The sequence below is a fragment of the Homarus americanus genome, unplaced genomic scaffold (assembly GCF_018991925.1).
Source record: "Homarus americanus isolate GMGI-L3 unplaced genomic scaffold, GMGI_Hamer_2.0 scaffold25827, whole genome shotgun sequence".
Lineage (NCBI taxonomy): Eukaryota > Metazoa > Arthropoda > Malacostraca > Decapoda > Nephropidae > Homarus > Homarus americanus.
Window position 1 is genome coordinate 1,239,842 of NW_024738300.1, and position 10,962 is coordinate 1,250,803.

General features: G+C 36.6%; 2 protein-coding genes across 2 annotated transcripts in view; one reads left to right on the forward strand and one right to left on the reverse strand.

Moving 5' to 3' along the window:
- Positions 1–5,884: 5,884 nt before the first annotated feature.
- Positions 5,885–10,962, reverse strand: part of LOC121873775 (glutamate receptor-like) — a 40,634-nt gene continuing 35,556 nt past the window's right edge. The window contains exons 13-14 of the mRNA XM_042377477.1: positions 6,736–6,865; positions 5,885–6,278 (exon numbers count right to left, since the gene is read on the reverse strand). Coding sequence (XP_042233411.1) covers positions 6,174–6,278; positions 6,736–6,865 — 235 coding nt within the window. The 3' untranslated portion in view covers positions 5,885–6,173. The remainder of the gene's footprint in view (positions 6,279–6,735; positions 6,866–10,962) is intronic.
- LOC121873776 lies at positions 7,337–8,595 on the forward strand. The gene is made up of 2 exons (XM_042377478.1): positions 7,337–7,575; positions 8,086–8,595. The coding sequence occupies exon 2, from the start codon at positions 8,091–8,093 to the stop codon at positions 8,520–8,522; it is 432 nt and encodes a 143-aa protein (XP_042233412.1). The 5' UTR covers positions 7,337–7,575; positions 8,086–8,090; the 3' UTR covers positions 8,523–8,595.

Genomic DNA, 10,962 nt, shown 5'->3' on the forward strand with positions numbered 1-10,962 from the left:
ATGACCATAAGAATATCTTAATATTACCATATTACAAAAAATTTTCACACATTCCTTCACAACTAAAAACCTGGAACGTCAATGTGGCATTTAAAAACTCATGCACTGTTAAACAAATGTTAATCAAGAACTCCCCCAACAACACAATTGGTTACATTTATAAAGTTCCTTGCAAGGAATGTAATATATTTTACTTAGGCCAGACAGGTAAAGATCTTGTAACTAGACTTAAACAACACAAATACAGTGTTAGGACAGGCCAGGAATCCAATGCTCTGTTTGTTCATTTGAGGGATAACAAGCATTGCATTGACTGGGATAATGCCTCCTCAATATTACCTTGTAATTCAATTGATAGCAGGAACAACATAGAATCTAGTCTCATTAAACATACCGAAGCATTCAACATGAATTTGAGTAATGGCATGTACAAACTGGACAATTTTGTAATTAAGAAGATTTGTAACCAGGTGAGAAGGTTGGGTCACCTTACCCTCTGACCTGACTACCACCGTTGTTAGGATTATTCATTCTTCTGTATATTGTATTCCTTGTTTTGTACTCCTTAACTTTCGAAGATGAACACATATTTTCGTGTTTTCTTCTTATCCTTGATGGTGATCTTTGCATATATATATATATATATATATATATATATATATATATATATATATATATATATATATATATATATATATATATATATATATATATATATATATATATATATATATATATATATATATATATATATATATATATATATATATATATATATATATATATATATATATATATATATATATATACAACAACCTCACCCCGCCTGGACGCGTGCGCGTGATCTAGGTATATGCTGATAACCACGAGGAAAGAAGAAAACACGAAGTTCCCAAGCGCTTTCGTGTAATTCACATCTTCAGGGGTGAGTACAGACTAGAGAGAGTAATACAAATCAAGGTGTATATATACAGAGGAGGGTGAGACCAGGTCCACAATGGTCAGGTATTAGGTAATGACCCTACTAATCTTTAAATAGCACACAACGGTTGGTGGTCAGGTCAGATGGTCAAGTGACCCGGCCTTCTCACCTGATCACAAATCTTCTTAATTACAAAATTGTCCAGCTTGTACATGCCGTTACTCAAATTCATGTTGAATGCTTCGGTATGTTTAATAAGACTAGATTCTATGATGTTCCTACTGTCAATTGACTTACATGGTAATATTGAGGAGGCATTATCCCAGTCAATGCAATGCTTGTTATCCCTCAAATGAACAAACAGAGCATTGGATTCCTGGCCTGTCCTAACACTGTATTTGTGTTGTTTAATTCTAGTTGCAAGATCTTTACCTGTCTGGCCTAAGTAAAACATATTACATTCCTTGCAAGGAACTTTATAAATGCAACCAATTGTGTTGTTGGGGGAGTTCTTGATTAACATTTGTTTAACAGTGCATGAGTTTTTAAATGCCACATTGACGTTCCAGGTTTTTAGCTGTGCAGGAATGTGTGAGAAATTTTTTGTGAAATGGTAATATTAAGATATTCTTATGGTCATGGGTGGGCTTGGGGTCAGTTCTATAAAAAGTTTTCTTAGTAATGTTTAAGCATTTGTCTATGAAAGATCTAGGGTATTTAAGGTTTGAGCCAATATTATATATATATTTGTATTCCTCATCGATGAATTCCGGACTGCAAATTCTCAAGGCACGTAAAAACATTGTTGAAAATACTGACTGTTTGACTTTATTATGGTGGGCAGAATAATAATGAATGTATGAACACACATTAGTTGGTTTTCTATAAATACTGAACTTAAAAGTGTTACCTATTCTGTGTATCAGACAGTCTAGGAATGGCAATTTACAGTCTTGCTCTAATTCCACAGTGAATTTGATCGAGGGGGCTAAGTTGTTAAGTTGTGGTAGGAAAGCTTTTAGGTCCTCATTACATGGCCAGAGACATAATACATCATCAACATATCTAAACCAGACTGCTGAGGGTGGTAAAATATTACTTAATAGTTTCTTTTCAAAGAATTCCATATATAGGTTGCTTAATACAGGTGAGAGTGGATTACCCATTGCCATACCAAATTTTTGAGCATAATATTCCCCATTGAATTCGAATTTGCAATCCTTAATACATAGTTTGATGAGTTCGATGAAGTCGTCTTTCGAGACGGGCAGTGAAATGTTATCCAGGGAATCTATGAGGAACTCTAGTAAATCATCAACTGGGACCTTTGTAAAGAGTGACGTTACATCAAAGCTGACCAGTTTAAAATCATGATTAATGTGTAAGTTATTGAGTTTATCAACCAGATCCATATTATTCTTGATATTGGAGTTAGAAATGTTGCCAACTAGGGGATTTAGTAAAGAAACTAACCATTTAGATAGTTTATAAGAGATTGACCCAACTGAGCTAATGATGGGTCTTGCTAGGTTATTGGGCTTGTGGGTCTTGATTACACCGTACATGTATGGCAGTGGAGGGGACGTTGAAGTAAGATGTTTAATGAGCGTAGCTTTGCCTCTCAATAGGGACTTCAGTTTTTTGTTGAACTGGGTGTTGACAGTGTTGAGAGGATTATTTATAAGTTTAGAATATGTTGTGGTATCACATAAGAGGTCATTCATTTTAGAGATATAGTCATCTTTGTTTAAGATCACTACTGTGTTGGCTTTATCTGCTTTAGTGACATGTAGATCCTTATTTTTCTTAAGGGCTTGGATTGCTTTGGTGAATCTTTCTGGACAGTTTGGAACACAAGGCTTGGACATAGATGCATACACAACACCTTTACACATGTTCACTTCTTCACTTGTCAAATTACTGAATTTCTCCAAATTGCAAAATGCTCTGGCTATGTCAACACTGTCGACTCCCTTGTTAGAACCATCAAAACTTAAACCATAGCCGAGGGCACACAAGGTATCATTGTCTAGTTGTTTCGAGGAGAGATTCACTACACAGTTGTTATTGGCATCCTTAGTCCAATCACTATTTCTAATAAGGAGTGCCAATTTGTGGTCTATCTTGGCTTGAAGATCAGAACGCTCACGTCTCAGGTTATCAAAACAGTAGTCTAACATGAACTTTTTCCAATAGCTCGGTATGGTCATATTAAAAGCGCGCTTTTTTTTGTCTTACAATACGGAAGGCTTCATCCACTTCAATTTTCTTTATTTCAAAATGTTTCTTAAGGATGATTTCTTGGAACTCATCAAAGGGGCGGTCAGACATCTTCAGGACACGTTGTGGTAGGATTGATCTAGGCATAACTTTTTCACTGAGGCATGTCTGGAGAAATTTCAAACGTATTTTCAATTTGTGGGCCTTGATCATCGAAGAGGAGTATTCAGTAACGAAAGGAGACAGTCCAGGACAGCTTGTAGAGAAGATGAAGAAGTGGCGCGTGGAATCCATTTATGCAAGTAAATCACTGTAGGTGCGCGTGATCTAGGTATTAAACTAGAATTAAACAACACAAATACAGTGTTAGGACAGGCCAGGAATCCAATGCTCTGTTTGTTCATTTGAGGGATAACAAGCATTGCATTGACTGGGATAATGCCTCCTCAATATTACCATGTAAGTCAATTGACAGTAGGAACATCATAGAATCTAGTCTTATTAAACATACCGAAGCATTCAACATGAATTTGAGTAACGGCATGTACAAGCTGGACAATTTTGTAATTAAGAAGATTTGTGATCAGGTGAGAAGGCCGGGTCACTTGACCATCTGACCTGACCACCAACCGTTGTGTGCTATTTAAAGATTAGTAGGGTCATTACCTAATACCTGACCATTGTGGACCTGGTCTCACCCTCCTCTGTATATATACACCTTGATTTGTATTACTCTCTCTAGTCTGTACTCACCCCTGAAGATGTGAATTACACGAAAGCGCTTGGGAACTTCGTGTTTTCTTCTTTCTTTCCTTATGATATATATATATATATATATATATATAATCGACGACCTCACCAGCCAGGACTCGAGCCCTGGACCTAATGCATGGGACCAGGGAACGCTACCGACCATACCACAAGAGCACTAAAAGCAGTTCTAGACTATGTGATATTTCACACAAAGCCTGTATGGATATATATATTATATACTGTAAAAGATAATTGTCGACTAAACCTTAAAAATCAGCTGAAATTTGTTCCTAATCGGTAACTTTTTGTTTTATTGCCATAATTCAATGAAAACTTATTCTTATAATTATAAATTTTGCTCTGTTTCATTTAAGGCGTCGTTTGGTATTATAAGAGAACAAAATTATACCAAAAGAGGATTAGGTAAGGTTAAGGTAGGATAGGTTAAGTCAGGTTACGTTTGGTTTTGCATTAAAACTATGCATTGATGCGTATTTCTTTCGATCTACATGATCGTATATGGCCATTCAATAGTTTCAAGAAGATAAAAACAAACAAGTTATCTCTAATCGGCGATTATTCCGATTTAGTGTAACACACACAAGACAATTAAATCGTCAAGGTACAAGTCATAACAAAACATTTGAGCATAGGAACATAAGAAAATAAGGAGTCTGCAAAAGGCCGGTTGGCCTGTACATGGCAGCTCCTGTCGAGAGTTACTACCACTCTCTATCATCCATGAATCTATCTAGCTTCCCTTTGAAACTTTCCAGCATTCCAGCACTTACTACATAGATGCTAAGCTTGTTCCACTCGTCCACCACCCTATTTGTGAACCAGTTCCTTCCTATCTCCCTCCTAAACCTAAACTTATCCAACTTAAATCCGTTGCTCCGAGTCCTATCCTGCTCGGATATTATAAGAACTTTATCTATATATAAATATTTCCTTACCTATGGTGACAAGACTGAATCTTGAATCCTGGTCCCGAAGCTACTGTAGGTGAGTGTTGACAGCGTAAGGTGGAGCGGCATATTGAGGCGGATACTTCACCCACTGCTGGTATATATTGGCCAGCCATGACAGAGCAAATGTCAATAGGCTACTCGACCTCATCAAATAGTCTTATTCACTCACATGCACACACACATACACCCTAGCACGCAGACAAACACGTAAATATTTAAATATGTCCACGAAAAACTTGTAAATGAACGCAAATACGAGCAAGTTTAAGCACATATTTAAGAATAGGGTAGTTAGTCATAAATGCTCTTTCTTTTTAGACAAATTTACATGCTTATGAATCTTCACTTAATGTTACTAAAGTGACACAATTTATTGTTTCAAAGTTTCAATATTCCAAGCAACAAAACGTTCCATAGTCAACTCCTTGATAAGTGTGTAAAACAAAGATATGTGAGCGTAAGAGCCTTAAGAATGACCCCGGTACAATACGTCCTTCAGATACCACCGATAACGTAACTGTAGCGTAGTTGAAAACTTATAGCTCTTTCTAACTTACTCAACAAGATTGATGGAATAAGCACCGAAGTTACATGCAAAAAGAACTGTAACCATCACCCATGAACATTTGAGGGATGTATTAGGTTTTTGAAAGATAAATTTCCTGAAACCTCACCACTCAAGATTAACACCAGAGGATGACTTTAATTCACATGCTCTTTGAACTGAATAATATCGATCTAATCAACGTTTTTTTCCCCATCTGTTGATGGGGGAGAAGACCTGGTGCACAACGTCTTGTCTCATGAAATAAGTGACCGGTGACTCTAATGTTGACCTATTGCATACAGTTAGGTGCACGACGTTATCCTGGCGATACAACAGCGAATGTTAACTAGTTCTACAAATCACGTGCCTTAAAGATGTCCATTAACGACTGTGATTTTGACTAACTCAATCAGACCTTGCCCCACGTAAATATTTTCTCTTTCAAAGCCTGAAGTCCATTCTCTGATAAAGTCCATAGGATGATGAGGAGCTGAAGTAGGCAACTGAGGCGTAGTTTGAGGAAAAAATTTCTAGTGTATGTGACTGACAAGTGAGATTGAACGCCAAGTGAAGTATGTTGAAGTCATGAAGATTGGATTGAAAATGAAGAAGGAGTTTTGCTTCTAACTTTTTATTATATACTAAACTAAAATTAATTGTACACGTGTGTGTTACATACCATATAAATATAGGTTGAAATTTAAGTACTGAGGCATATATCGATTTACATGATTCTTATGTCAGTCACTCGATGATGATATCATGTACACCAGTGTCTGTGGGACTTAAGATGAACACTGAAAATCTCCATGAGCAAGACCAGTAGACCAGTGACATGCCCGCCGACGAGAACCACGAACATACCCTGGAAAATAAAATAGTCTTATATCTCGTATGTCTTTTTTAAATCAATGTTGGTATTGCAGCAATAGCGTATTAATTATTGTGCGTAGGGAATATATAGTAATAATAATTATAAGCAAGTTGGCACTGTTTGCATTCTGGATAGATGCACCTGGATCCTAGTGTTAGTTTCTCGACACGTTGTCTTTCTTTAGGAACTACTACTACTGCTATTATTATTATTATTATTATTATTATTATTATTATTATTATTATTATTATTATTATTATTATTATTATTATTATTATTATCATTATTATCATTATTATTATCATCACCATGATGATGATGATGATGATGATGATGATGATGATGATGATGATCATGATGATGATCATGATGATGATCATGATGATGATGATGATCATGATCATGATCATGATCATCATCATTATTATCATTATTATCATTATCTTACCCAGAGGTTGGATGTTGAGAGCGATGAGTTTATAGTAATTTTTGTAGGAGGGAACTCGCAGTTTGTTGAGTTGGGACCCGAGTACCTGGACCAGTATAAGTATAAACCATGTTCCGTTAAGTCCATTATCCTGTAACATATATCAAATTAGTGATACATATATACTGTATATATATATATATATATATATATATATATATATATATATATATATATATATATATATATATATATATATATATTAGGGTGGTCCAAAACTATATGGTAAAAAATATAAGTAGTAATATATTGCCTCCACAAGCCTTAAAATTGTCCATTTGGTTCATAGATAAGGTCTGTAAAATTTTATCCATATTCATTAACATTTAGAGGTCAATCCATTTTGCATATTATACTTGTAGTGTAGGACTGAATTTTCTTGTCTGCATGATACAGTCTTAATATACACAACACATTATATTGGGTATATTTCAATGTATATAGCCTAGTTGCCTATTTGGAAAGGGCAAAGAGTCAAGTATTGAGTCATAGGGACTGACAATGACAGGTTGAAACAGGAAACACAGACAAGGGTTACCATTAATCAGATGAAGTTACTTATTTCATTTATATCTCATCAGTTCTACAATTATTTCATTATCAATCTAAATAGTATATTATGCAGGTTTCCATCTTGTGTCATGGCATATGAATGACAGGCAATTATTACCTGTGAGAAATAATTAGACTTAGTTACAGATTTTGTAAGGATGTTGGCAACACTGATCTGGTTCCAGTGAGTGCGCAGGTCTGAGCCACTTTGGCAGCTCCTCAGTTGAGTTACAACCTCTGCAGGAGAAGGTGTGTATTTGCAAAGTCTAACATTATGTTATTGGTTCTTTTTGTTTGTGTATTCTCCTGTTTGTATGTGGTTTGTGGTGTCCTGTACTATTATTTTCATTGATCACCGGAATGGCTGTTTTTTGTCAATATGTTTTGTTGTTAGTCTTGTTGTTCAATGTTTGGGCATAAGGTTTACAACTGAATCATTTGTGCTGTAAATGAAGCATTCCATAGTAAACATTCCATAGTTTTAAATTCAAGAAACACTTATTTTACTATCATAAGTGTAAGAAAAACATATCCATATCCTTTTGTTTGTTGCTACAAATTTTCTATATAAATTTCATATGTAGAGTATCAGTACACTTGAGTGGATGATCATGTTCACAGATGGCAGCTATTGGATTTTCCTGCCAATGATATTAGCCTTGTTTCATTTTCTTTGTTTGTGTATTGGTAATGAGTATTTTAAAGTTTCTTTCATTTGTGCGAGATAATTAATCAGCTAACTCTCTCTTTCTCACTCAGGTACAATGGCTACAACGAGATCACATCCGAGGTTCTGGCTCCTGGGCAATTCATCAGGAAGTTTATCCATGTCAAGGCTGCCTACAAGTAAAGATGCCCTACTAATGGTGCAACATTTTCACATAAATGAGGCACAAACCATTACCGTGAGTTTAAACAAAGCATGTCTGAAAGTTAAGGAAGTTTGGGATCATGCTCATATCCCAACACAACGGGTAGATTCTTGTGCCCGTAAGCTTTCAAAGTTATATCATCAGTACCAGATGCTCAAAGTTAACCGGAATAGACAGCGTGAGAGTGACATAATGAAAGAACAAGTGTTCCAAGCTGATATTGAGAAGCTATTTGATATTGCCACGAAAGATGCAATGATGACAATGGTTAATTTGGAGGACAAGAAATTCCTCACTATGCAGCGGGAAAGTGTTCTTGAGTAAGGATCCCAAAACATGGAAAGACGATGAAGTGTTTATCACAATGAGAGATCGTGCGATAAATATGAAGGTGGTGAATGACAGCGCAGAGAGGGCAATTGCTCTCATAGAGCGTTATAATGAGTCTATAACGCAAAATGAGGACCAAAAGCAGTACCTTTTACAGGTTGTTGCAGCTCATCGCAAGAAGTTACCAACGGCAAGCAAAGCTGCTATGATGAAGGGATACAAATAAAGAATGTGTATTGGTGTTCTAGAGTTATTTAGTTTGTAATTTGTAAAACTTATAATTGTATTTTGTTGAATAAAGACAATGTGTTTATAATGTGTTTATCTAGCCCCGAAAAATCCTTATTACGTACTAAATGGAAAAAAAGAGGACATTGGATTGACCTCTAAATATGCTTTAAATGATCCAATTTTTTTCTGGGATGCATTTTGTACCTAATCGACAAAAATAAACCTTGTGGAGAAAACGTATACAAATATGTGATATTTTGGACCACCCTAATATATATATATATATATATATATATATATATATATATATATATATATATATATATATATATATATATATATATATATATATATATAAATAACTATGCTCTTGTAAACATATACATAGGAATTATCAATTTCTTCCTATTTTACTGAATTACAAAAACAATCTGAGCATCTAAAAGTCAGTCATGGAAATTAGGAAAATACTGATTTAAGAAATGAAATTACAGTTAACTTTCCGTTGGGTTAACTTACAATATAACAGCCTAAATATACTATTGATGATTTTTCCTTAATATATAGATAATTCATAAAAAAATACACTCTAATTATTTTATTGCACTTTGTTCCTTGAACCTAAGTGAGAAAACTGTTGATAAAGAAAAAATTGCAAATAAATTAACGTATTCAAGCGCACCCCCCCCCCCACACACACTATTACTACTACTACTACTACTTTGCTGTCACTCGGAGTCGAGTATGACGATCATCCAGCTAGGAGACAATGATATGAGTTATAAAGGATATCACCTCCGTTGGTGAGTCGTAAGTTGACCAAAGAAGCCAATACAGGAACGGCAGGGTCGTTTACAGTTGTTGCACATGGGAGGGGGGCTACATCTAGTGCTGGAGGGGCGGCGGCAGCGTGTTTCAGGCGTTGATGATTGTCTGCCTCGTTATGCAGTCGGGCTAACTCGAAAGTATTGACACCTTCTTGTGTGGTGATCCTCCAAGCGTTATGGTGTGGAGTAATCGTGACCCAGGTGAGGGGAACGATTTAGCAATTTTTCAGGTTTGTCTTAAGACTATCCCTACACCTTTTCAGTTGCCAACCAGCGTTACGTTTACTATTCATTAGGGACTGTAAAGTAGCTGTTTTGGTTCTCTGCTGTCGTTTATGCGGGTAACATGGCCAGTCCGACGTAGTTGTTCATAGATAATGGTAGCCTCGATGCCCCTACAGTCAGCGAGAATACCGGCATTTGTTCTCTTGTCTTCCCAGCGAACTCGGTGGATGGAACGTAGACTACGTTGGTGAAAGTTTTCAAGTGCCTTGAGGTGCCTCCTGTATGTGACCCATGACTCGCTGCCATATAACAGGGTAGGGAGGACCACTGCTCGATATACGTGCAACTGTGTAGATAATTTCAGCTCCCTACAGCTGGAGAGACGGGTACGGAGTTTGCCAAAAGCTTGAGAAGTACATCTGATCCAATATTGAACCTCTTCATCGATGTCCGTGGTGGTGAACAGTTGGGATCCGAGCCGAAAGTGGGTAGCATTAGAGAGGGTAGTATCGTTAAGCTTGATGGATGGTGGAGGTGTAGCTGAACCAAGGGCAGGCTGAAAGAGAATCTGAGTCTGCATCTGCTTACGTTTTCAGGATCTCCTGTAGGTCACGTTCAGTGTGAGCGACAAGGGTGAGGTCGTCTGTGTACTGAAGTTTAGTAATGGAAGCTGCCGACACCTTTGTTCCACACGCACACACACACACACACACACACACATGCAAGATTATTCTCTCCCCTTCCTACTCCACATATCAAGAAGCGCTCAACACACTGACCCTTTCGACTCTCACTGACCATCACCACGACCTCATCTGCAAATTTGGTAAGAAGCTTCTACACCATCCTCGACACCGGCTCCTACTACCATCTGAGATCCCTAGCCCGAGAATTGCTGTTCGACACCACAACCGCATCCAGCCCATATGTGCACGAACTGATCGCTATAAGAACAGCCCAGTCCCAACCATTGTAAAAATTATCAATAACTTGTAATAAACCAGTGTATTCACTCCCAGTAAATACTACTTCTTGCACTGTCACTGTGTTGAAATGCACTGTAGTTTGAGCTTTTCCCCATCTAGTTATTATATATCTTATTTGTATCACTTATGTTACTTGTATATTATTTGTAATTCGAAACCCATTCC

Coding starts and splice junctions, on each gene's coding strand:
- LOC121873776 (XM_042377478.1), top strand. CDS start 8,091: ATGGCTACAACGAGATCACATCCGAGGTTCTGGCTCCTGGGCAATTCA.